The 27,660-nt window shown below is 32.2% G+C and overlaps 3 protein-coding genes across 5 annotated transcripts in view; 1 reads left to right on the forward strand and 2 right to left on the reverse strand.

Moving 5' to 3' along the window:
* Positions 1-27,660, forward strand: part of LOC144841196 (protein nucleotidyltransferase YdiU-like) — a 115,754-nt gene that overhangs the window by 66,424 nt on the left and 21,670 nt on the right. The window lies entirely within an intron of this gene.
* Positions 1,221-4,192, reverse strand: LOC144840361 (uncharacterized). Its single transcript, XM_078696149.1, has 8 exons — positions 4,018-4,192; positions 3,346-3,415; positions 2,948-3,062; positions 2,747-2,825; positions 2,551-2,633; positions 2,362-2,421; positions 2,019-2,144; positions 1,221-1,563 (listed from the first exon to the last, which is right to left on the reverse strand). Exons 1-8 carry the CDS (start codon positions 4,039-4,041, stop codon positions 1,347-1,349), a joined length of 774 nt encoding a protein of 257 aa, XP_078552275.1. The 5' UTR covers positions 4,042-4,192; the 3' UTR covers positions 1,221-1,346.
* Positions 8,160-27,589, reverse strand: LOC144841191 (E3 ubiquitin-protein ligase RNF19A-like). Of its 3 annotated transcripts, none has more exons than XM_078697433.1 (10): positions 27,468-27,589; positions 22,604-23,354; positions 21,971-22,161; positions 18,886-19,027; positions 17,368-17,530; positions 15,246-15,354; positions 14,622-14,780; positions 12,930-13,137; positions 10,141-10,262; positions 8,160-9,551 (listed from the first exon to the last, which is right to left on the reverse strand). In XM_078697433.1, the coding sequence occupies exons 2-10, from the start codon at positions 23,128-23,130 to the stop codon at positions 8,965-8,967; spliced, it is 2,208 nt and encodes a 735-aa protein (XP_078553559.1). In that variant the 5' UTR covers positions 23,131-23,354; positions 27,468-27,589; the 3' UTR covers positions 8,160-8,964. The 3 variants fall into 3 exon arrangements, with proteins under 3 accessions (XP_078553559.1, XP_078553561.1, XP_078553560.1); XM_078697435.1 differs by having other exon boundaries at positions 22,604-23,357; XM_078697434.1 differs by lacking the exon at positions 27,468-27,589 and having other exon boundaries at positions 22,604-23,426.

Raw genomic sequence — 27,660 nt, forward strand, 5'->3', positions numbered from 1 at the left:
ACCCTTTTATTTTTCGACAAAACTAGTTACTATGGCTCTATAAGATGATATAAAGCAATATATAGCCATATTATCGCATAAATATTGAATTTTAAAAAGGTGATATTTTGGGCATTTTTCGAAAAAATCCCTGTACTATAGTATAGGGATTTTTTGAAAAAATGGCAAAATTTCGACCCTTTTATTTTTCGACAAAACTAGTTACTATGACTCTATAAGATGATATAAAGCAATATATAGCCATATTATCGCATAAAAATTGAATTTTAAAAAGGTGATATTTTGGGCATTTTTCGAAAAAATCCCAAAATTTCGACCCTTTTATTTTTCGACAAAACTAGTTACTATGGCTCTATAAAATGATATAAAGCAATATATAGCCATATTATCGCATAATAATTGAATTTTAAAAAGGTGATATTTTGGTCATTTTTCGAAAAAATCCCTGTACTATAGTACAGGGATTTTTTCCAAAAAATGGCAAAATTTCGACCCTTTTAGTTTTCAACAAAACTAGTTACTATGGCTCTATGAGATGATACAAAACAATATATAGATACATTATCGCATAATAATTGAATTTTAAAAAGGTGATATTTTGGGCATTTTTCGAAAAAATCCCTGTACTATAGTACAGGGATTTTTTCCAAAAAATGGCAAAATTTCGACCCTTTTATTTTTCGACAAAACTAGTTACTATGGCTCTATAAAATGATACAAAGCAATATATAGCCATATTATCGCATAATAATTGAATTTTAAAAAGGTGATATTTTGGGCATTTTTCGAAAAAATCCCTGTACTGTAGTATAGGGATTTTTTGAAAAAATGGCAAAATTTCGACCCTTTTATTTTTCGACAAAACTAGTTACTATGACTCTATAAGATGATATAAAGCAATATATAGCCATATTATCGCATAAAAATTGAATTTTAAAAAGGTCATATTTTGGGCATTTTTCGAAAAAATCCCTGTACTATAGTACAGGATTTTTTCGAAAAATGGCAAAATTTCGACCCTTTAATTTTTCGACAAAACTAGTTACTATGGCTCTATAAAATGATACAAAGCAATATATAGCCATTTTTTTACTAAAAATGCCCAAAATAACTTGGTATTCAGGAAACATGCGCTTTTTTCACATGATTATGTTATTCTGCGCAGGTCACATTATGATAACCAGTTATGAAAAAATAAAACTACTTGAATCTAAAAAGAATGAAAACATCATATTTACAGTATTTTAATATATAATCCCTTTCTAACATCCAGTCTTTCAATTTGATAGAAAGTCCAATATTTCACACACTGTCTTGCAAACAAAGTAAAGCATAGTAAATGGTTGTCATTCTAACACTTGGGCAAGCTCTTCCACCGCCTTCCTTGATCCGGGGGAAGTCCCCAGATAAGCATTACACGTCATTCGCATGTGTTCGCGGTTGATTTCGTGCAGTTCTTTAAGTTTAAATAATTCCATTCGGCTCCAATCTTGTTTTGTTCTCGTGTAATCTTTCTGTTTACGCTCATGAGCGTTGCTGCTGTACTTAGTTCCAAGCTCACTCCTAATTTATTGAAATGATTTTGAATAAAGATAAAAGTAAGTATAATAAAAAATAGTAAAGCCCCTACTTTTGGACACCCCTATAAATTATTCCTGTGTTACAAATAAGAGGAAATATATAATACACCTATTCAGTATACACACCACTAAAGGGTCTTTCACACCTGTTCTGGCACGGTTACAGTCTGGCGCCGGCAAATTCAACGTGCTTTGTTTTCACACAGCTATGCGCACATTGATTGGTGCATAGCCGTTTAAAACGAAACATGTACGTTCAATTTGATTTGCCGGCTCTGGATTGGAACCGTGCCGGAACAGGTGTGAAAGACCCGTAATTAAGAGCTTTGTTCGGTTCCCACAGTGTCTCTTCTACAATATAACTCCAAAACAATATCTAAATAGAGTACTGTAAACTTGAATGACTTTATTATACACAACAGTATGTAATATGCTTACCTGAGAGAAGGAACGTCTCCCCAGTTTAATTCCGTGTTATTTGCCACAGGTCGTTTGATGGAAACAACCGGCCACTTTGGAAGACGTGTACTGCCCTCCTTCTTATCACTGCTTCTTGTCAACACGCTACAAAAATAATTACCTGAAGTTCAGTCTACAGTAGTCAGGGTTCTCCCCCAAATGATGTTTATAATCATGCGTTTATTTGAGGAAATAAATAAAGGTCCTGGGGCGTTTATTCAAGGGGAGTGATGTTCTATGAGAGGGAGGGTGGGTGGCGTTTATTTGAATAAATACGGTAATACTCTAATCCTATCCCAAGTCACATTAAAAATAAACTTACATTTTCTTAATGTCTGGTCTTGTGGGACATGGAACTGATGCAGGAACTGGGTCTACCACTCTGAAAAGAAAAACACCAAATTATTACAATTTTAAAAAGGACAAAAGTATATTGTTATTAAAGTAGAAACCATTAGCATCCCATAATGTTTGATAGTGTAGACAGAGCTTTACACATGAGTTGACTTACATGTCCATTGAATGCGAGACTTCTGGATCAACAAGGCCTATTGCCGTCTTTCTTGTGATATACCCATGTCGCACTGCAGGAGGCTAAATGTAATTGCAGAAATAGTATTAATTACTGTAAACATTTTAAACCAGCAAAGAATGTTAAATTGCTACTGAGTAATGAACCCTAGGCTTACAAGGGTTCTCTCTCTTACCATGTCAGCCATGTACTGCATCAGATATGTATTGTAATAAGGTTCCAAACTACTCCAGATAAAGGGTGAATATGGCTTACTGAAAAACATAATAACATCAAATTAATGTCTTTTTGTTCATCTCATAAAAAAACAAAAACAAACAAAAAAAAACAATACACTTAACAAAAAGGAGTGAAAGAAATTTAAAACAATATTTACAATTCTGGTTTCATAATTTTGGTAGACTCTCTTTCCAGACTTGTTTTCAACCTTTTCATTTCGGCTAAGAATTGTTGCTCCATCTTCTTATCTCTTGGTGAATTTTGAGCTGAATCTAGGAAAGCAAAGCAAATCTTTCTTAATCTCTGTCTACACTATCAAACTTTATGCAACAAAAAAACAATGTGATGTGCCCATATATGGACATGATGATGTCATATCACTACCATATTTGGGCATATCACTACCATATTTGGGCATATTTGATTCACATACAATATTTAAAAAATGTATTGTAACAAATTGTTTGCTTTCTGAAAATCTAAACATTCTAAGATCGTCCCAAGTTACTGTATGTAGTATTATTTTATTATTAAAATATTATTTTGAATGTGTACCATCATTTTTTTCACTTGGTGCTGCTGGTTCCTGTGTTGGTTCCTCCGTTTCCCCTTCAGTTGATTGCACCTAAAATAATTAAAATAAAATATTAATTATTAATTAATATAAAATTCACAATTCCCTGAAAATGAATATGCCATTTTAATGTAGTTATTCACTTTGACCAGGAACTGGAAAAAAAAAATTATTTATCTGAAAAAACTGTAATTTTTAAATTTAAAAAGCAATAAATGGTCAAATTGACAGGCCAGGTTTATTTTGTAAAAGTAAAAATATATTATTTTTACTTTTTTTCTACGGAAGTGTATTAAAATATAAAATGACCTATTCAAAGTTTTTTTTTTAAATAATCTTCATTTTTCATGTTTTTTGGGGGACAATACATTTTTAATTAATAGATAAAATATTCATTGCATATAAATATTTGTTTTTCATGCCTATAACTCCAATCCTGGTGGGAGGCCTACAACAAAAACAGCAGGCCCACTAGAACAGTAAGTAAGCTGTTTTCAGCCTCAGTTAGGTGCAGTAAACACCACCATACCCACTACGTATTGTAACAAACAAGGCCTAACAATGCAATACCGTGTAACAAACACAGTACCCACAACTTAGTTTGTATTTAGGCCTAGTTAACACTTAAAACTGGGACTAAAATCGATACTTACCTGCTCATTTTCTTCACTGGACATCTCGTACAGTCGTGTCCGATGCTAAGCATACACAGCCGACTTTAATTGGGTCTCAAAAGTGTTTTAATAAATATTTGTTACACCTTTTTTTAAGTAACAAACACAGTACGATTCTTACCACCATAACAACACAAGCATGTGGACTCCACAACAATTCCCTAGCAACCGTAACTATGACCCGATTTTCGACGCGCCACATGTCGTTCAATGGTCGCGATTTATCTATTGTTTTCGGGGAATCGGTTTAATATTTTGTAACAACAAAACTGATAAGATAATGATTAACAAAAGAACGTAGATTATCCAAAGCGTTTAATTAACTTCTAGTTTCAGTAAATGAAATTATTCATTTCTGTCAATCATTTGATCTCTGTCATCAAACGTAGTCACGTGTCTATCAGGACAGGTGATATTTTATTGTCAACGTCAATCATGTTTAAATGATTCATGTAATATCAGTCTATTTCAAAATCTATGAGAAATATATAAAATAAATGCAAACTATAAAATATTTGTATATATCTTTTAATTTGTTTTGTCAAAAACATTTTTTTTCTTCTAATTTTTAAATCAATGTGCAAAGGTATATTGGATAATAAAAATAAACATAATTCCCACAACAGGTAGGCATATCATTTATCATCAGTGTAGTAAACAAAATACTGCAAGAAATATTAGCAGGAGGCACAGTCCCCCACCCCCTACAATCAGGACATTTTTTTCAATTATGAGTATTACATAATTACATATTAATAATATAACTTATATAATGTATTATAATTATGTATTATCTATGCAATAGAAAGGCTAGAAATATAACTTTTTCATTGAACATAATTTAGACACATTTGTTGTTTAAAAAATAATATGTTCAGTTGTGTTTTAAGATCATTGAACTAGGTTTAAAAGGCAATGGTGGATTTAAGATGTTTGAAAGGGGGATATTGGTGGGGGGAGTTCTTTCCAGTCCTCTCCCCTCCCCCAACCCTTTTCTTGTTTTGGACCTTCAAAAGTGGAAGCATGGGACCTACCCCAACTCAATCCCACCAATGATTTGAACCTCTAAAGCTCTGTCTACACTATCAAACTTTATGTGACAAAGAAAATGTGATGTGCTCATATTTTTTAATGTTCCCATATATGGACACGATGATGTCATATCACTACCATTTTTGGGCATATCACTACCATATTTGGGCACATCAAACTATTTTGATAGTGTGGACAGATCTTAAGAAACAAAGGGATGATAACTAATAATGAGGAGCATATTTTTTTTCTCCTCTTAAACTTTACAATATGAATAAATATAATTATAACCTTATATTTGCTTACAAAGAAAAGTAACACTTTTTTGGTGGGATTAAAAAAACAACTAGATGAATATAATATCTAAAGCTCTGTCTACACTATCAAAAAAGTGTGATGTGCCGAAATATGGTAGTGATATGCTCAAATGCTAGTGATATGACATCATCATGTCCATAGATGGGCACATCATATTTTTTTGTCGCATAAAGTTTGATAGTGTGGGACAGAGCTTAACAATAGTATATAACACTATAATAACTATAATCTTATATTCTGCTGTATATCATTGATATGACAATGCACCCCATATGATTATGAAGTATTTATGCGGATCAAAAATAGAAAAAATTCACATTTCTTGGAAATTAATTGAAACCTATTAATACATTCTCTATTAAGATGCAGTTTGCCATGGCAACTAAATGCGCTAAATGCATCAATTGTGAAATGAAGGTTGAGCTGTTTTCTTTACTCAAAAAGGTAATTAATAGAATTCTCAACAGTAATTTGACAATGCAGCAATAACAACCAAGGTCCACACACAGAGTCCACAACTCGACATTTCGATTTTTGTTCTCAAGTAGTATACATATGAAACGCCATATATGCCAAAATATTTATGTAGCATATAAACCAGTACAGTATGCTAGTCTTCCTTAAAAAGATTCTCAGTACTGTATCTAGATTCAGCAATTATATCTAGGCAAATTCAGTGATACAGCAAAACATGTGTTTTTCCATACTATTTTTTGCCACATACAGTACAGTGACACAGTATTTATTTAACAAATTCTTGATAAATTGGTCATATGTGACATGCACTGTTAGACCTATCATAGCATTTCCCTAGATACTGTATACACATATTATGCCATCTGCCTAGATACAGTACAGAAAATATTAAAACACGAGTGGTTTCCAATTACAGTATTACACCACTGTAACCAAGGTGTAGTAGAATATACGTTCCTATTGAATCATGTCTAAATATTACCATAGAGGTTATAAAAGATTCCACATAGAGGTTATAAAAAAACTCCATATTACCATAGAGAAATCCTCATAATTCAACTAATATATAAATAATAATAAACCCAAATTATACAAACTATAACTCAAATATAGCTATACTTAAATCTATCTAGCAAACTCAAACGCTCTTCAATCGTCAATCAAGGTATTATACTTTTCATATTTTAAATTGAAGATTTGTTTAGTGATGTTTTATTGTGTATTTAGGAAACAATTGAAAAATAACCCGATATTTATATGTAATGGAATCAATTTGTGGATGATTACTATGTATTTAGAATACAATAAATATACAATTGGTTTGAAACATACGTTATAGGTTTGATACTGAAACCATCTGTAAAGTTTGAATTTTTTAATTTTTTTTATTGAAAACAACAAAAGGCACGGCATATTATAATAATTTACACATGACAGTAAACACACAAGAAATTAAGAAAAAGTGTGAATATGCGCAAATATGGTAGTAATATACCCAAATATGGTAGTGATATGACATCATTGTGTCCATATATAGGCACATCACATATTGTTGTCACATAAAGCTTAATAGGGGGCACATATGAATAATGCGTAATGAAGAAATGGACATAGATCAAATAGGTTATGTCATGTTCTTTGGCCAAATGGTATATGTTTTAGCTTGTAATAGTAGCCTTATAATTATTGTATAAATGATGTGATAATTTATTAAGTATGGTAATATATGTATAAAGGATGTATGTTAAGAAATATAAAAGTAAATAAATGAAAGGTAAAGCAAAGGATAACATACACACAAGACTGATAAAAAGAAAACAAAATAAAATGAAAACAAAATTCAAACACAGCAAACATTTAAACAAAAAGATATACACATGTGAACATGTAATTATTTTACATTTTAAATTACGATAGCCATAGTGTTTAACCATAGTGTTATAAAACCATTAACATTACGTGTTATACATATTATGTAGAGTGTTTTATATGTGTACTAGTGTCACATCATTAGATGACGCATAAACACCACTTTGTCGTTTAATGTATTTTAAGTACGTCATTAGCGTGCTAAATATAAACAGCACGTCCGTGGAGGTGTAGAGTACGTGCTTGAATATTAAGCAAATACATCTTTACTTAGGAGGACATATTTGTTATATTTAATTTAATAAATAAATATTAATCATTTTGTATGTTGACATAATTATTGTTGTATGTATTTGAATACTATTAAGGACCATGTCAAAGTTATTTTATTGCAGTTACTGCAGTAACCACTCCTCTTTTTTTACTCAACTTCTTTATGCAATGTATTTAGCAAACCCTTTTTGTGTGATCATACACACTGTTTATTTTAGTTAACACCTCATAATCTTTGAGATTTAAATAAACTAAAATAACACATTATTATTGTTATATATTACTGCAGTATCTGCAGTAGAATAAATTTGACATAATCCCTTGCATTCATTCCAGATAAAGTAATGAAATGCAGGGACATAATATGGAATTGGGCATTGTATCCACATGTATACACCCAATGTAATTATGAATAAAACCATCACCAAATTTTACCTCAAAATATTATGATACAATTAGTTTCATTCCATTATGTATAATTGTATATTTATAACATATTCATAATTAATGTTTACACTGATTGACTAAAGGTGTTGGGAAAAAAAGTGTGAAAACAAAACTATTAGAAAAAAAAAAATTTTTTTATTATTTTTTTTTTATGTTTAAGAATTAAGATAATTTTACAACTAAAAAAAATTTATGCCGAAAAAATACCGTATATTTATAATTTTTTAAATTTTAATATTTAATGAATGCTATTGTATTTGATTGTCTTAAAATTCATATTTTAGATTTTAAAATAATAGATTAAATACTTATAGTATTTCCCTGATTAAATTCAATTCAACACACTTTGATTACTGAACAATTGATTTTAGGATCAAAATAAAAAGCATTACTTGAGAGCTTTGGATGACCTAGTATGACCTTTGACTTATGAGGTCATGTAGGTACAATTAGTTTAATGTCACGTCGTCAGACCTAACCTGGTCGTATTTTAGGGCCATGCGATGACATTGGATTCTCTCATCACACACATTTTAATAATTTTTGGGTGCATGTTTGTCGTGTAAAAATCAAATTTTTTAGAAACTGGAAAACGACTAAATGCATAATTTAAGTCATACGTCATCATAAATGGACTGTTTTTAATCTACATCATCAATACGCATTATTGTGGTTGTTTGTTTACTTTGATACCTGAACCATCCTAAATAAGGAGCATCTACTATTAATATTTTATCTCTACACTGAATACCTTTTTGTAGTAACTGGGAATTTTACTTACAGTAAAGCGGCAACATAAATAATTTTTTTTTTCTTCATATAAATTTTGCAACATCAACTTTTATTTTGTTATCCCCGCCGCCGACAGAATATACAATTTACTACACAATCAATTCTCATTAAATAAATGTTTGATTTACAACTATTATCTACAAATATAGCTAAAATAGCGAGTTAATTACATAATAACATTATATATCTTGACATTATCATAAATAAAAAAATGTACATTTATAAATCAGTAGACATCAGTTTCTGTTTTGGTGCGATTGTTAAAATATGGTTTGTTGGTTTGTCGTTTTCAACTTCGGTCATACTTGAGATCGGTTCTTGCACGTACGTTTTGTGATTGGTGCTCGCTGAATTCGTCGAGTCAACAGAATTACTACGCAGTTTGTCCACGGGAGAGATCACGCCGGTAGATAGCTTATCTTCGTTCCCGGTAGTGATGTCACCGACCACGATCGAGCCGCACTCCGACGGTGTCTCGCAATCGGCTATGTTCCCACTCAATTCCGAATGGATCGAATCATTTATGCTATCGTTATCGTGGTATGACGTCTCCGTGACGTGGTCACTGATCTTAACAGTATTTTTCTTACTGCTTCTGGATCTACCTTTACTTTTCTTTATTGCCCCAACTCTGTCCCCTGCTCCTACTCGGTCCCCTTTGTGTGGTTCCCACGGGTTGAGTCCATTTTGGCCAACGTCTACGTTACTGCTTCCTCCACTGGAATGTCGTGACTTGGTGATTCTATCAACCACCTCAGCGTGCATGTCAAATGGGCCGTGGACAATTGATGAAATGTTAGTTATACCTATGACAAAATAATTTAATTTATGATATTTTTAACATACTGGAATTGATAAGAAATATCAATCATTAAATTTGAAAACACATCATTCAAAAAGAAAAATGGGAAGTTAAGCATCATTATGAGGTACAAGGTACTGTATGATATTTAAACCTATGTATGCCAGGACTTGAACATAAATAGAATTGAAATCTAAACACTTCAACCCCTAGGATAAAGTCCCACTACTATTAATAATAAGAGAAAATAACATTTTACTCTATATAGTACTTGACTATTATTATAAGCTATTTTGATGTACCAGCATGAAATATTTCTTTAAATTTATATTAATTAAGTAACTATAATTTCAAAAATAGCTAAGTTATACAGCTTCAAATGATGAGGTACTGTAGAAGACGTGAATTGAAGTGAATTCAATGAAAAACAATTACTTCTCTGCACTATAAACTATAAATACGTAAGCAACAAAAACTAAAAAAGTGATTATCAAATTGAAAAATAATTAGCAATGACGACATTGAAAACAAATTATGTATTACATAATGAAAGGGAAACAAAGTGTATGTAGAAATAAAGAATATCAATTAACCTTTTTCTTCGCTAATTGATCCTGCCATGGCGGTCATACTTGCGTTGTCAGGTAGGTTTAACGACGTACTCTCACTGCTCACGCTGCATCGCTTACTGCTCACTTCAAAGTGTACATCCAACCTGCAAAATAAAAATTAAAATAAATAAAATTTATAAATTAAATTTGTTTTTATACAGTACAAATTCAATTCAATTATTATATTCCATCAAGCACTCTGGCTTAAAAATTGCTTGTCACGTATATAAAAACATTAAAAATATGATAAAATGTGTAAAATACAGTGTATTTTGTATTTATGTATTTTGCTTAAGCTGCCATGCCCAGCATTTTTCGTTTTTTTATATAATTGTATTGTAGTATTAAAAATTGTGGAGTGAGAGTAAATCTCTGTTTACACTATCAAGCCAGTAGTGATATTCCAAAATATGGTAGTGCTATGACATCATCATATCCATGTATATGGGCACATCACATGTTTTTGTCACATAACGTTTGACAGTGTAGACAGAGCTTTGAAAGAGTGAAAAAGAGAGGGAGTGAACAATTGAATAGAACAAAAAAATTGTGAAAAATATGGATGGCATAAAATGATGGGAAAGTGTGAGGCATTAGATGATACAGATATAAAATTCATATCAAAAACTAAACGATTGTTTTTAGCGTCACAAACCCATCCTATTCTTAAGCTTTGTCTGCACTATCAAATTTTATGTGAGAAAAAAATGTGATGTGCCCATATATGGACATGATGTCATATCACTTACTACTATATTTGGGTATATCACTACCATATTTGGGTATATCACTACAATATTGGGCACATCACATGTTTTTTGTCACACTAGTTTAATAGTGTAGACAGTGATTTAGGTTGTTCCACAGGAGGAAAGTATTCCTTTAATTAGAATAGTGGTTTCCTCAAGTTTTGTTTGTCACATAAAATTTGATAATGTAGACAGAGCTTTAATAGCTATTTAAAAGTAAAAGTTCTTCAGTATATTCACAGAATATTATGTCAGAAAATATAATACTAATAATGGATTGATTTATGGGAAATTTAACTGCACTTTCAACGTACGTCACTAATTGTGATTTACGCAATACGTAACAAGGAAACAGAGACATGATGTGAATTATGTAATCAGTTGTATTCTTACACATCTATTGTAATTGACAGAAAATGTGCTATAAATAGCCATGTAATTACTTCATGTCACACCATTCATTAAATGTGAGGTTTTTAGCAAGACTGATCACTCTGAATTAGTTAGCAGTATTTAATAAGGATACTTAATGAGGTAGAAATAGATGGAGTACAACAATAGACAATGGTCAACTCTAATGCAATCACTGTGGAGAGGGAACATCTAATATTCTGTAGCTGTCTCAAATTGACCAATCAGATAGCCATTCACAAGTCTTACGCACTATGACATGTTGCACCCATGTTGAGCAAAAATACTCCAATGGGAATGAAATATGAGTTGATAAATTACATTAATTTCTTTAATGGCAAAATAACAATACATATAATATAATTCAGAGATTTTAAATACCATTATTGGGGATCCTATAGTAGAAGAAAACAAAGTTTCTTGTCACATCCCAAAAAAAGATAACAACAACTAATATAATATGTCATTTATTAAAAATACATCAAACTACTGAGTAGTAGTATGTATGTGAAAAGAATATCATCTGAAAGAAGTACAAAAATAATACAATACCAGTGACCTATTGCACACAAATATACTTATTTGAAAACTTAATTAAGATCATATCCTGTCATCTAAATGCAATACTGAGTTTAATATTTAAAAATGTATCAATCAATTTTAATGAATTATCATTTTGGTTATGTAAACAGTAAAACTCTTGTCTACAATACACTATTGTTTTTTCCTCAAATCAATATTTCAGGAGAGTACAGTCTACACTATCAAACTAGTTTGACAAAAAAAGTGTGATGTACCCAAATATGGTAGTGATATGCCCCAATATAGTAGTGATATGACATGATCATCATTAAGAAAAACGATAAAGGTTAGCACACAAAATTAAACCTTAAAAAGTGAAGACTGATGTAAAACAAATAACGTCATACAACATGGAATTTTTAATTACAACACTGATGGATGTCTTTCAAGATTGTTGTATACAAGTGTTCTATATCTAGTCCTAATCCTATTATATTTTTACTTTGAGCAATATCAGCAACAAATGCAAATGAGCATGGACTGAAATCACATACTTCAATTTTCATTGTCTATGCATCCTAGATACGCTAAGGTAGTCTAACATATACAGCACTTAATTCTAATTAAAAATGCTAGTAATATAATAATTGCAACTTGGTCAAAAACATAACATTACTACATATACACGCCATGTGCTACTTTTAAACATACGATTTAAAGCAATTCTACAAATTCGTTCTTAGGAATGAACCCACGACCTCCAAATGAGGCAAACAAGGAAGAAGAAGAAAGCTATACAACTTTACACGAGGCATCATTTTAAGCTGTGTAAATCTTGGTTCAATACCTTTAGTATAAATAAACACATGGAATTCATTACCTTACCACATTGTTTCAACACTCAACTCTTTGAAACGAACATATGACTTACACATAAACACTATGAGAGGAGGCAGCCTATACGAGTAATACTCTTTGCCTCCTTATTTCACTAAGATAAGCATCACTTAAGGTAAGCACTTCACCTTTCATTTCTGAAGAAAAAATCCCAAAATTTATTTGAATTTCTATGAATAAACTTTGACTTACTTATTTTGTCCAATAACGCTGGGTCCAATACCACCACTTCCAGACAAACTACCAGTAAGACTTGAACCAGCAATGGCTCTGGTACTAGCGCTGTCACTAACTGTGTCATCGTGTAGGACTCCTACAACCTCTAGATGGCTTTCACGAGCTACACTTGCTTCTCCTATACTTGGGTTGCCAACAGCACTGTTGACCTCTGCGTTTATATCTGTAGTGTAAGAATTTAGAGAAGTGTTTCATTATGATATATATATATTTATACTTAAGGTCTACACTACATAAACTTAATAGGTGACAACAAAATATGATAGGCCCATATATGGACATACAGTGATGATGTCATATCACTACCACATTGGGCACATCACTTTTTTTGTCAAACTAGTTTGATAGTGTAGACAGAGCTTTAGGGTACTAGCAATGCCTTTAGAGTTGATTTAGTAGTTGGAGGTCTTAAAAAATGGGTCTCCTATGTATATTGTATTGTAAATAAACAATCTTTATTGTTTATTTATATGTGTTACATAATGTAAAGTATTAGTTAGTTATCCTCTTCATCTGGTTCAGGTTGAGGACATCTGTCTCTGTATTTTGGCATCTGTTCTTCTCTTCCTCAATAAAACATTTAGTATTAACTTTAAGGTTAAATTTGTGCTACCCTTTAGGGATATAATTATACGTTTAATTCTCGTTTTTTTGACCTAAGCCTTAACCATTAATTATTCTTGTCATTTTATATATAGACATTCTATAAAATATAGATAACAATATAATGGTGAGATATGCATATTTTATCTGTTTTCCTGGGAAATTAGTACATTACACATTTACAATAATTATTATAACAGACAACATCCTGTCATAGTACAGAGCGAATGCATAAAAGATGATCATGAGTTTTACATAATGGCTACAACACGGCGACTGATAATCATAAGCAGTATAAGGTCTTGTTTACACTATCAAACTTTATGTGACAAAAAAATGTGATGTGCTCATATATGGACATGATGATGTCATATCACTACCATATTCAGGCACATCACACTTATTTTTGTCAAACTAGTTTGATAGTGTAGACAGAGCTTAATGGCGCAACTGTTCAAATATTCCGGGTACTTCCTCTTTGTCATCTCACCCTCGTAGTAGCAGCCCAGCACACATGCATGATCATTTAATATTATCCACCAATAGGACGCACTCATACCGGTACAAAGACACACACTTGCAATACAGTATGACTAAGGTACTCTTAATCATACTGTGAGCGTTCATGCCTTTGTGCAGCGATGCATACAATTTGACCTTGGATATCTGGCAGGGAAGCGCAGCAGATATAAATAGATCACAAGTCATAGAAAGGAATGTCACACATTATGAGGTCTGATGATTTTAGCTGTACTATAAAAATTATTATTTCTTCTGTTTATTTTTAGTTATGTAAGCATTTTTTCTATAATATTTATTTATTTTATTTCAATTCGCAATCAACAGCGGGGGAGCCCGTCATTTACAGACTGGAATACATAAAAAACAAGACAAAAGAACATCAACATGGTCCACAAGATCCAACCAAAAAAAATACACACCATTTAAAGTTAAACAGCATACACTATTCAATTGCACTGTTCCATGAAATTACCAAAAGTGGTAAAAAAATAAAATTTCAAAACAGAAAACGATTAAGCTTACCAGAAGCATTGGTAACTCCAGCAGTGGCATTATCATCGTCGTCAAATTCAATTCGGACACCTCCTCCTTGACTAGTTGTTACACCGCACCCACCGCTACGACATAGAGAGAATGGTACCACTCCATAGACATAGGTTAGCATAATAGGAACACCAATACCTAGAAAAAGAACAAAAATAAAATAAAATAGTGCAATAAATTAACTTTTCGATAAGATTAACATTTTGTTTTTTTTGTTTTGTTTTATATATTTAGGCAAATTGCCAAGAATAACCATAAGCGAATTCATTCACTATTCTTTTTAAAGGTGGCAATCACGTTCACAAGACAAATATACACAAGATGCTCTACATCTTATTAAAAAGTCTTATGGAGTGGAGTTGTAAATTGTCATTAGGAAAAATCCTGACATATGACAGGACTTGAACCCAGGACCCTTTGATTGGTAACTCCACTGGCAGTTCTCCTCCAGAACAACCGAAACGTTTAGACATTCTCAACTATATTTCCATTATGGAAAACCGATATGGCGAACATAACTGTACTACTGTATGTTTATTTGCTATGCAAACATTTAAACAATATTGTACTTATATTATTGTAATTCAACACTATGCTACTTACCAACAGTCAATGCTGCCAATACAGGAGCTGCTACTATAGATAAGGACACACTACCAACAATTGCTAGATTTCTCCTATGTTTTGAGGCATTGCTATATTTCCAATACACCTGTAAGCAGAGATGATGCATGATTAAAGTCTACACATGCTGAAGTAATTTCAATGTTACTTAATGTGTATTAATATGTTCCCATAGTAATAATTGTCTTGTTCTCTATAGAGACATGATGACATGAAATCAATTAAGTGCACATAGTCAAAATAATCTAGATAATGGAGAAAACTCTGATCTATTCTTTTTTCCGAAACAGTTCTTATTTATTGTTACCATTTAAGTTATTGTACATGTATGCTTCTTTTATTTCTTGAACTGTTTCTAAATACATGTTGTTGAATGGAGTGATATGGTTTATGCTTAATGCAGCCTTTATGTATTCAGACTAGGTACAGTATGGTTGGGGTTATAATGGGAGTTACAGTACCCTCTCTTAACCTATACTATGCATGCTTTAATCAATGTTCTGAAATCAAAATAAATAAGACATTGACATTGAAGATTTTCTAAAGCCCTATCTACACTATCAGAACTACTGTAGTTTGACAAAAAAAAAAAAAGTGGGATGTGCCTAAATATGGCAGTGATATGACATCATCATGTCCATATATGTCTATATTTTTTTTGACACATACAAGTTTCATAGTGTAGACAAGGCTTTGCTTATAAAGTTATCTCAATCAGACTTTGACCTTTACAGGTCACGACCTGTAGATGAGGCAGATGGAATGACCTTTAGAGGAAACATGGTAGAATTCAAATAGTGCTAGATGGATAAGCCTGTTCCGTCATCAATGTCATTGGTGCGTACACAAGTTCACTTAAGATATGCCGTTAAATTATAATGTACAGTATGTAGTTATATAGTAGTACTGTAATAATATATATAGCATATAATATTAAACACAAGAGGCAAAGAACATTAATTCTAAACCGCCCGGTGATATACTGAAATTTAATTAATTAATTTGAAACGATATTAATAGATAAAAACAAATGCGTACAGTATATACTGTATTATAATTGTTTGATCTACTGAAACTTCAACAATTCAAATACCGTATATCCTGTGGTATAATCCCACCCACCTACTGTAGAACACAAAATTGGGCCAACTTTGAGGGTAGGACTATACCCAGGGAATCCTGGTTCAGGATAAAAAATTATTGGTAAGCATTTCTTGTAAAAACTCATCTGAACTGTCTAGAGAGAAGCCTACATTCAGACCAAAAGTCAATACTGGGACTATGCCCGGGGAAATGCCTGTTTGTGAAATCAGAGGAGGATGTGGGATTAAACACGAAGTGGGATTTTACCCGAGGATATACGGATTTTATTTGTATGTTTCCTAGTATTTTTTAAATGTTTTTTGTAATCACCATGTCTAACAGTTCCCAAATAATTGTTTTTTTTTTTAAAGACATGACACAACTTATGAACCTTTAAAAGCTTCAATGGCTTCCTCGGCTCATGACATTAATACATTCGTTTAAATCATGACTGCATTTAACAGTTTTTAGCGCATACAAGCTTTTATGTGTTTCACATTGAATAGTGACAATAGCAAGCACATTATGGAATTTAAAAGTCGTTACAACGGATATTAACATCATGTTATGGATCAAATGGATCTTAACCTCTGTTTTTCAATGTTGTTGACAACGTTTAATGACTTCAATGCCATTAGTACAAACTACAGGGTAGGCTATAGTAGGCTTCAGTACTAGCCAGGTCTCTTTGCTTTCTCTATGTTTTTACCCGCTGGGCTAGTAACAAATTAAGCACCAGTTCCCTCCTTTAGACTCGATTCAATACCAACAAAATATTTCCATTTTTATATATTTTAACTACACATGATTTATGGACAAAATGCAATTGTGAATTTTTACTAAAGGTAGCATTTGATTGGATAATTCATTAATCAACAAAATCTTAGCTCTCAAACTAGTTTGACAAAAAAAGTATGATGCTCCCAAATATGGTAGTGATATGACATCATGTCCATATATGGGCACATCACATTTTTCTGTCACATAAAGTTTGATAGTGTATCCGACAAGCCTTTACCTTGCGTCCAACATAAACTGGTATTCCAATGACCATAGCAGGTACAGCAATGCCAGCTATCAGTGCAATGCCAACTGGTGCACCAACTAATGTCCCAAGCTGCCACAAAATCTTCTTCTTTCTGCTCCATGGCTTCTTACCCCAGAATGTACAACCAGAAGGGCTGAATAAGAAGAACAAAACATTCTTACTAAATAATTGCTAGTAATATACTGTAGTATTTGTAAACTCTCCCAATACCGAACTCTCTCAAAACTGGAAATTCGCCCAAAACCAGACTTTTCTTGAGGCCCAAAAGGTACCAAAAATGTTTTTACCACTAAAAACACATTCCAAATACTAGGATTTCCAGAAAACCAGACATATTGGGCCAGCCCAAAGGTGTCCGGTGATATTGGGAGAGTTGACCTTATGACCTGACAACATGTCAAAATTAATATTAATTATAGCTAGGCCTACTGTAATATTTGCTGGTTGTAATAAATAGTAAATAACAAATAGTTTTTGTTTAGTTCAGCAAACGTACTGTACACAATGTAAGACTTGATCTGCCAATTTCTATATTCAATTTTATAATAATTAATCATTTTAAAAAATTTGCTTGTTTGCTAGTTGTTTTGCTACAGTAAGTAATATTTTATACAACAAAGTAAATTTCTAGCTCTGTACCTACTACAGTAACTACTATGTACAGTTACATACATACAAAAAATGAAAAAATCTAGGCCTAGCTGCGATGGATAAAAATGACAGGGAAACAATTTGATTGTTACAAGATTTACTGATAATGTATTTGATGTATGTAAAATTTGAGGGATTTAGTACAAAGTGGTTTGCCGATAAGCTACTCAAGTGCTTATGCTGTCATGTGGCTGCATACTTAAATATTCACCACTCTTCGTACTTAGTCTCTCTATGTTATTTATTCTGTTATTGTAAGCACCGTAAACAGAATGTTACTTTATTAGCTTCTGTAAATGTACTGTACTGTAACCCCTGAAGATTCTATGACAAAAGTCAAACTTTTCGTACATATGACAGCATCTTCTATTTATAAAGTGAAGTGAGTTATTCTTATTTAAAAAAAGATATTGGATCAGCAGTGTTGATAAAATAAATCGTCTGGTTATTGATACAAGAAACTTTATTTGTAAAAAACAAAGAAATGTCGGTTGTCAGCAAATCCGATTAAAAGATACATATATAAACGGACTAAAAATGTATAAAACATTAAATATTAATAATCTTTAAAAAGGTTAAAAACGTATAGGAAATTCCTAATATTTTGAATGCTATTAAGATTGTTTTGGATATAATTTAAGCTCCTAAATTAGAATGCCCCCATATACAGTTAGTTATATATAGTTAAAAAAATTCCCAGTACGATTGTGTTTATTGATTTTGAAACCCATTATGTAAGGATGCATGCAATTTATTTGTTATTTTTCTTTAGACAACCTATTCCATACACAATACAAAATAATAATACACAATAGAACACCCTAGTAAACAACATACCTTAAGTAATGTAGATCTGATATCTCTTTCATGCATAACCAACAGAATTCGGCACCGCACACAGCGCAAGTCATATGATTGCACGAACCGTCGTCCATTTTGATTATCAAAGCAGTGCATCGTGGGCAGGGTTTTACTTGATCTAAATAATTGCAAAAGAATAGTGAAAATTATAAATAATTACACATTGTTAAAAGTAACTGTGAAATACCACAGTGATATGCTTTTAAGATATTTTAATGTATTATTTCTATAGAACATTTTTTTTTGTGTAGAACTTTAAGCTCTGTCTATACTATCAAAAAGTTTGACAAAAAGGTGTGGTGTGCCCAAATATAGTAGTGATATGGCCAAATATGATATTGATATAACATCATCGTGTCCATATATGGGCACATCACATTTTTTTGTCACATATGATAGTGTAGACAGAGTTTTACACTTTGTAACATTTCCTGAAACTCTTGATTCTAACTTAGTTGTTAATATAGTAAGATTTCAATTAAGATAAGACGGTTTCCACTCAAATGGTCAACATAATTACTTGAGACAGATAGCTCATCATTATATGATATGACTAACACTGCACCTGATCATAACAATCTATAGTTTGTTACCCTCAATATGAACTTATATACAGAAACAAAAATGACTAAGACAGATAGCGGCTACTCTCTTCCATTGTGTAAATGTACTGTAAGGTTATTACCCCATAATGCTATATTCACTAAGGCGCACATCATCTGCATGGTCAAGTAGTGTAGGCTACACATTCAAGTGTTGGACTGTATAGACAGCTGCCCAGAAAAATTTAATTGAAAAAAAAAACATTTTCCAGAGTATAACTAGCCAATTCTGGCTTAATTTGTCTAGTATAAAAGACAAATTATTTAATAATACAGTTTTACTGGCAGCAATATTAATTGTATGTTTATAGTAAAACTTAGTTTAGGCTTGGCCTACCCTACAATATAGGCATCACAATTACATACATGTACGCGACACTGTACACTATTACAGAATTCGTCTATGATTACTGGACAAATTATACATTGAGTATAACAAGAAAGTATTCAAATCAAAACTATTCCATTTTAAACCTTAAGTTCTATCTACACTATCAAACTTTATGTGACAAAAAAGGGGATTTCTGCCCATATATGGACATGATGATGTCATATCATTACCATATTTGAGCACATCACAACTTTTTTTGTCAAACTAGTTTGATAGTGTAGACAGAGCTTTATACAAATATTATATCATACCATGGAGGTATAAGGATCATACCATTTACAAAATAGGGAGGAATAGATAAGTATGCTGCGATGCATGATGCAATGGCATAATTAGCACACCTTTATTACATAAACCTTGCAATGTTATCACTAATCAAATATTAAACGTCGTCGCCGCCTGATTTGTACAACAAAGCCTGTATCTCTCACACAGTAAAGATGTTTTGCCTTGCATTCGACAATCGATGACTCAATACAAACGACGACTAACTGTACAATTACCATATTGTATAAACTATCTATACTGCACTGTACAAATGTTCTATCATTCCACTCTCTCAAAATTTGACTAGCTTAAAATGTCAGGACTCTCTTACTTTGGGACACCCATAATTAGGGGGACACCCCGAAACGAATGAGGGGAACACTACGTCTGAGGCCTATTCAGTGGAAACCACGCTTCTTAAGGGGGAAACATGACCCCTTAAGAATAGTGGTTCTATTGTACTACTGTAAACAACAAGACTATAACAGTAAAGCTCTGTCTACACTATTAAACTTTATGTGACAAAAAAATGTGATGTGCCCATATATGGACATGATGATGTCATATCACTACTGTACAATGTTTGAGCATATCACACTTTTTTTTTCAAACTAGTTTGATAGTGTAGACCTTAAGATCTCAAAAAGAAGGTGCCATGAAGAATATGGCTTTTAAAATTCTAATCTTCTTGTTTTAGTGTGAATAGTGAATGCGGAAACACTGACTTCATTCTGAAGTTTTTTCAATAGACTTTTTACCATGTCTATATTCAATACATACAGCACAGTATTAGACCTGGATATTGTTTTTAAAGATGTACAGTACTGTACATTTGAGAGAAAAAATTTAAATTCCTTTTTTTGATTTGCTGTACTGTTTTAGTCAGATGACTGACTAGATTATTTTGAATGTGAAGTTAAATAGATTATGGCGTCAAAATACATTAAGAACATTGCATACAAGTTGATTACATTCTCTTGACAAATAGCATCTAGTAGCTCATGTATCATGACACAATATTCAAAGAATTCAATCATGTATTTTTATACTATTAAGTACCTACTAGTTTTTGTAAAAAGTAATAAAAACAACAATATGCTAGTTATTCATGAAATATAATATTATTTTCACCTCGAATAAAAAGGTAATCAAAATACCAGTTATGTTGGTCATAAAAATAGCAAGCGTAGATAAAAACGTAATCAAAATAACATACATTGGCTGTGTTTATAAAGTAAAGGCTACTGTATGTAAAGCACTATCTACACTATAAAAAACCTTATGACAAAAAAATGTTATGTGCCCATATATGGACATGATGATGTCATATCACTACCATATTTGAGCATATCACTACCATATTGGGCAAGTGTACTGTAGAAAAAGGTATTTATTTTAAATTGTAAAACAACTTGATGTAGAAAATCATTTGTATCCAGTAAAATGTAAAGTAAAGGCTAGTAGGAGAAAGGTGACAAGGATGTACGCTAAACAGGATTCAATTCATTCTGACGTTCAAAATACAGTAACCACACTTCAGGCGCGCCCAAAGGAGAGTTGACTGCACTGTACCCATTTTAAGCTCTGCCTACACTACTAATTGCAAAACAATTACCAAGCACCTTTGAAAAGCATTTTTAAATGCAAAGCATCACAAAATTACAGTGATATGAATGTGCCATGGTGCTTTCAACGCGACATGGTGCTGTGAACATACCATGTTGCTAAAAACGCATCATGATCCTGTGGACAACTTTTGTTAATCAAAGTTTAACATTAAAATATATTAGTTACTACTTACGAGATATGGAACCTTGGCTGCACGAAAGTGATGACTTCCTAGCGCGTCCAGATCTCTGTTGTCTTGCAGCATCACAAGTCTGGTTTGGGTGCCAGGTTTGTTTACAGTGGTAGCAGAAGCTAGTGTTACAGCCACTCCTCTCACAGGCTACCTCTGGACAACTTGCACATCCGGCAGCTATCACGGCATATCTGAAATACAGCATCATAAACATAAGGAAAACTATTTTCTATTTTTTATCAAACAGCATTTGTTTGAATCTTGTTTTATTCCATCTTAAATTATTCAGTGGATCTTCAGATATTTGAAGAGTCTAAACATTGTATTATCGAATATGAAAACTACAGTAATAATACTAATATTGCTGTGAAATTGACAAATTGTAAATAAAGTTATGGCAGGCTAGTGATCAGGAGGTCGTGGGTTCGAATCCTACTTGAGAATTCCTTTTTTTCCCCAAACATTTCTACATGAGGGCGTGGTTGTGGACTAGTCCATTATGGTACAGGGGTGTTCTATGAACTTTTTACTTTCAGTACCTAAGCCCTCACTCTGCAGAGCATGGGCTATTGTCAGTTTATCCAGGTAAGCTAGGCACGAAATAGACTACAATTACATCAGATGTTTACTTACCCACAGTCTGGAGCAGGACACCACCGACAGTCTGGATCCATCATAAGTACGCGGCGAAGCGCAAACTCCTCATATTTACTCATTAGCATATTATCGTTAAGAATTCGCTTGATGTCGTTAGGATGGAAAACTTCTGCGCATTCCGGACACGCAATGTTCACACGACTTTCTGTGATTTCAATCTTTAAATATTGACGCAGGCACTCCTGACACGACCGGTGTTCGCACGTGATTATCTCCGGGAATTGATCTTTCGGTCGTTCCATAAGGCACAGCGGGCACTCCATCGCATTTCCTCTTTTAGATGACGAACTGATGTACTCTCCTGCGCCTTTGCTGGAACCTCCTTTGCGTATATGAGCCGGAGTTCCGTTACCGGTCTCTATGTCGAAGCTTCCACGCGACTTAGATCGACGTGACATCATCCTTGTTAAAAACCCTCCTTGCTTTTTACTATGCACGGAACTTGTCGTAGTCTGTGAGGCGGTTGACTGGATCGACTTCGTGTCTGGCTCCCCTTTACCCATATTTATTCGGTTCAAGAACTTCAAATTAATAAATGTTTTAGTTGTTTTGCTACAATATAATCTCTTTAAAATGTTTGATTGAATATTCTTGACTCCAACTAATACAGTTAGCGTTACGACTAGTAGTTTTCAAAGAACTAGTCGTTGACGTCGTAGATTAAAATGAGAGCCGTTGATTGATTGAGTCAATTTAGGCCATAGTTGAATTTCAAACAATTCTACATCTGCTAAAACAAGAAAATAGATTGATTAGCACCACACAGCATTTAATGTTTTTACATGATGATAATACAAAAATAGTATCAATGAATCTTTTCATTATCTAAATAATTATTCTACTGGTCATTTACCACTTATTATTATTTTTGTCACATCTTTTTTTCCCAATGCTTACGTAATTCAGTCAGAAAAAAACATACCTTCAGGTCTTTCTTAGAAAATTGTAATTAATTTTACTAGCATTTTATTACTACAGTATACTGTAATGTAGGCATGACCACAAGTAAGTGAAATGGTCAATAAAAACATGGTCATTCGTTTATTCGCATTTTATAGCATTTGAATGTTTTACTGTCCATACCAATTAAGGAAGATTTTTACTCAAATGAACAAACAATAAGAATTTTATTGTTACGATCACATAAGAGGCTTACAACAGTAAGCTCTATATTATACACTATCAAACTAGTTTGACAAAAAAAGTGTGATGTGCCCAAATATGTTTTGGTAGTGATGTGCCCAAATATGGTAGTGATATTACATCATCATGTCCATACATGGGCACATCACATTTTTTTTTCACATAAAGTTTGATAGTGTAGACAGAGCTTTAGATTTAATAATACATTGTGTCTGCCAATTATCAATCTGCAAGCACATTGACACAGATAAATACACAATGTGAGACAAACAGATCAATGTTTGTTATATACTCAGCTGTATCTGTTTTTAAAACATTAAAAATATGAGAATTCCTACACTTTATTTGTATCTGAATTGTTAGTAGCTACAGTATGTAAAGTAGTTTAAAGATGTATTGCCCCTTTGACTAATTCCAAAAAAAATTTTAGAAAAATATTTCGAAAAAAAGTGGGTCATTTTGAAGTATCATAATAGTTATTAACTTTCACCAAAAATTAGTCGAAAAAAAAAAATCATTTAACTGAAATACAGATGTTTTTTTGTTCAAAAAATAACTTTGACTTCCAGTCAAAGTTTTCGATCAAAACATATCTCATAATACTCTGTATGCATAATCATAAAACTTCCTTGCGATCTGTGTGAAAACACCTTCTCAACCGTGACGAGTTGTAAACAATCCTAATTAGTATCATGCATAATGCATACTTGTGATTTGAAATCTTTGTTTACTTTCGCTCACTAAGATTTTTCAGACGAAATGTAATCAAATTAATTTACCTGTTAATTACGTAAACTTGTTGTTTTTGGCTCGAATTTTCGACTTAAAGTGAATAACTTTAATATTACTTTGATATGGCCAATTTAAATTTAGAATATTTTGACCTTCATTTTTTGTGTTTCAAGGGACAATACATCTTTAAAATAGCTTTATAAAAAGTATGTTAGAAATACTACTAGTAGTTAGGACAGTCACAGTACTACAGTAGTAGTACAGTACTACAGTGAGCCAGGGCCATAGAGATGGAGCTACGCAGATTTTTTTTTTATGAAAAGGTCTCAGATTTTCAGACGAGGCAACACCATCTTGTCTGCCTGGCACTGAAGTGAAAGCTAATATAACTACAAAATCGCAAAGGGGCTAGGCTAAGAATAAAATTAAATCAGCATCTTAAAGCTCATGTGTATTTTAATCAGACAGAATACATCACTTACCATTTCATTAATCTAAATTAGGCCCTACAAAATGATTAATAACTCTGACATGACAAGTTTTTAATTAAATACGATGCTTATAATATACAAGAATCCAGAGTGACCATTATTTATACAGAATGGGTAAATAGTAAAGTCCATCAATGACAGTATGTTACTGTACATTCTCTACTTGCCTTATTGCACAATCAAGTGAGCAATGTATCAATTTGATCAATTCTTTTTCATTTAAATAAAAAATAAATACTAACGCAACAATTTTATGAAAGAACAGATTATGTACAGTAAATAAATATTTGCATATTTTTAATGAGATGTATTATCAGTATGCTGTGCACACTGTAAACTGCTGGCATGATTAGACAGACACAAGTGCAGCAATACGGAGTTCAAACTGAATAAACATGCATTTTTAATTTTCACCTTTTTCTATTTTTCTGTTGATGGAAGTACAATGTTAAAATTAGGCCATTATTTAGTATAGTGGGCATAGCATTCCGCAAACTACTTATTTTGTTCCTGGTACCAAGCTGTAATAAATGTAAAATAAAAGAGTCCGACATATCAATTTGGTTTGTTTACGAACATTTTCGGCAAGATCAAACCATATTGTTAAAAAAAAAAAAAGCGCTTCAGATGATAGAACAGTATCGTACCACCCTGGTGGCGCTTAAAAATGGCTTGTGACCCAAGTTTGCAAAACATTGGTATACTGTAGTGTACAATACTACAGTAACTGTAGTGTACTACTGTACATCATACAAAAATAGAATAATTATAAATGAATTGTTACATATTGGAGGAAAAAGGAAATACTTTAGAATCAGGACATTTTGTATTCAGATAAAAATGGCTTTCATTTTTGTACTGTATGATATTGAAATCAAATACAAGCAAAAATTATACAGCAGAATCAAATTAAATGAAAATTATATTACTGTGTTTACATATCATACTGTAGTTTTTTGAAAATATAGGATTATTGTGATGCATGACCTCACACCATACTGTACAGTACCTCATGTATCAGATCACACCACTACTTGTATTTGTTGGATCAATTTATCCACACAATAGACATGCAAATACTATGTCTACTGGCTTAGTCTCTTTTCAATTTCCTTATCAGTGCATATAGTATTTAAATTTACTCATTTGACAAAAGCACTACAGTACGATTCTAAAAAAAAAGTAACCTACGAAATGGGACGCAAAACGTCAATAGTATTTAATTTAATGATTATCCTTAAATTCACTTAATAATATAACAAAATAATAAAAAGTGTTTCCCTTAATGTGTCCCTTAGTGTGAATTTGGTGATTTGAATACTGTGTGACCACTGTACTGTATGACAGTTGACCAACATTCCACTGTACTAGTATCATATGACTTTTAGTAAATTGCTTGTTATTTATGTCTTTAATGTATAGAGTGTATAGTATACATTTGTGACAATTTAACTAAAAACTAGTTTATGATAATGAAAATCTATAAAGGAATTGTCTGAAATGTTAAAAAAAATCTGTTGGTAAATTAATAAACTGTAGATACAGTAGTTTAAGCTCTGTCTACACTATCAAATTTTATGTGATGTGCTCATATATGGACATGATGATGTCATTGTATCACTACGATATGTAGGCATATAAGTACCATACTGTATTTGGGCATATCACTACCATATTAATTAATACATTTGAAAGAAATCGAAAGTCCTGTTTTATTACCTGATGATGAGATTATTATCAACATTTACTAAAAATAATTTCCGTACACACATTTTCATTCTAAATATTGAATCATTACTTTATGAAAGAAAGACTTTATCTATTATTTACTGGTAGTGTTTAAAGCATGTATAACATCTATCGTTTATTTATTTATTTGCATAAATTATAAAATTGATTAAAAACAACAAATACTTATTTCCTGGTACTGGGCTATAGTACTACCGTATACATATATTCATCAATGAATGACAATGACAGTCACAATTTAAACAAATATTAAATAAAATAAGCTACAAGGCCTCCAGTGTTAGTTATTTGTTTTCTAGTATAACATTTCGTTTTTACAAGCAGATAATGGACTATTTTTGTATACTATTATTTTTAGTAGAGCTAATTAATAATAATATTAAACGGTTTTAATTTATCAAATTTAAGTGGCTTCCACTACTCAGTTAAAGCAGGGAGTTGTTAATTATAAAGTAACTAGGCCTAGGCTAGCCTCTTCGCCACATTCTCTAGGTTAGTAATAAAAATAGGCATAGGCGGCCTAGCCTTACACATACAGAGCCTAGTCTAGGCTGGTTTGGTCACTCTAATTTAGGTCAGCAGCAGAGCCAGAGAGATTGCAATAGCCTAGAAGGGCAGCATCATGATGGGTATTCGGCATCTCATGATTTCTCTACTAACTAAACCGAACAAGGCGAATTATATTTTGGCTTAATAATACCGTTAAATAAATCCTGTATACTTACATTTGCTACAGTGAAGTTAATTGATGTAATAATGATTATGTACAAAACCGGTACACCACCATAAGTGATGATTTAAACAAGGAAAACCTGTTTTAAAAGTCATCCGATTTCGTGTAACCTTGATAATGTTGTGGGAGTACTATGACGTCATCAACAATCAATCATAAATCAGGATCTGTTTGTATTTTTATTT

This window comes from Antedon bifida, chromosome 4 (genome assembly GCF_963402885.1).
Source record: "Antedon bifida chromosome 4, ecAntBifi1.1, whole genome shotgun sequence".
NCBI classification, from domain to species: Eukaryota; Metazoa; Echinodermata; class Crinoidea; order Comatulida; family Antedonidae; genus Antedon; species Antedon bifida.

Coding starts and splice junctions, on each gene's coding strand:
- LOC144840361 (XM_078696149.1), bottom strand. CDS start 4,041: ATGTCCAGTGAAGAAAATGAGCAG. Junction 3,063..3,345: donor ACCAAGTGAAAAAAATGATG/GTACACATTCAA, acceptor TTGCTTTCCTAG/ATTCAGCTCAAAATTCACCA. Junction 2,634..2,746: donor TGCAGTACATGGCTGACATG/GTAAGAGAGAGA, acceptor AATTACATTTAG/CCTCCTGCAGTGCGACATGG.
- LOC144841191 (XM_078697433.1), bottom strand. CDS start 23,130: ATGGGTAAAGGGGAGCCAGACACGAAGTCGATCCAGTCAACCGCCTCA. Junction 17,531..18,885: donor TCAGATCTACATTACTTAAG/GTATGTTGTTTA, acceptor CTTCTTATTCAG/CCCTTCTGGTTGTACATTCT. Junction 15,355..17,367: donor CAGTTTATGTTGGACGCAAG/GTAAAGGCTTGT, acceptor CTCTGCTTACAG/GTGTATTGGAAATATAGCAA.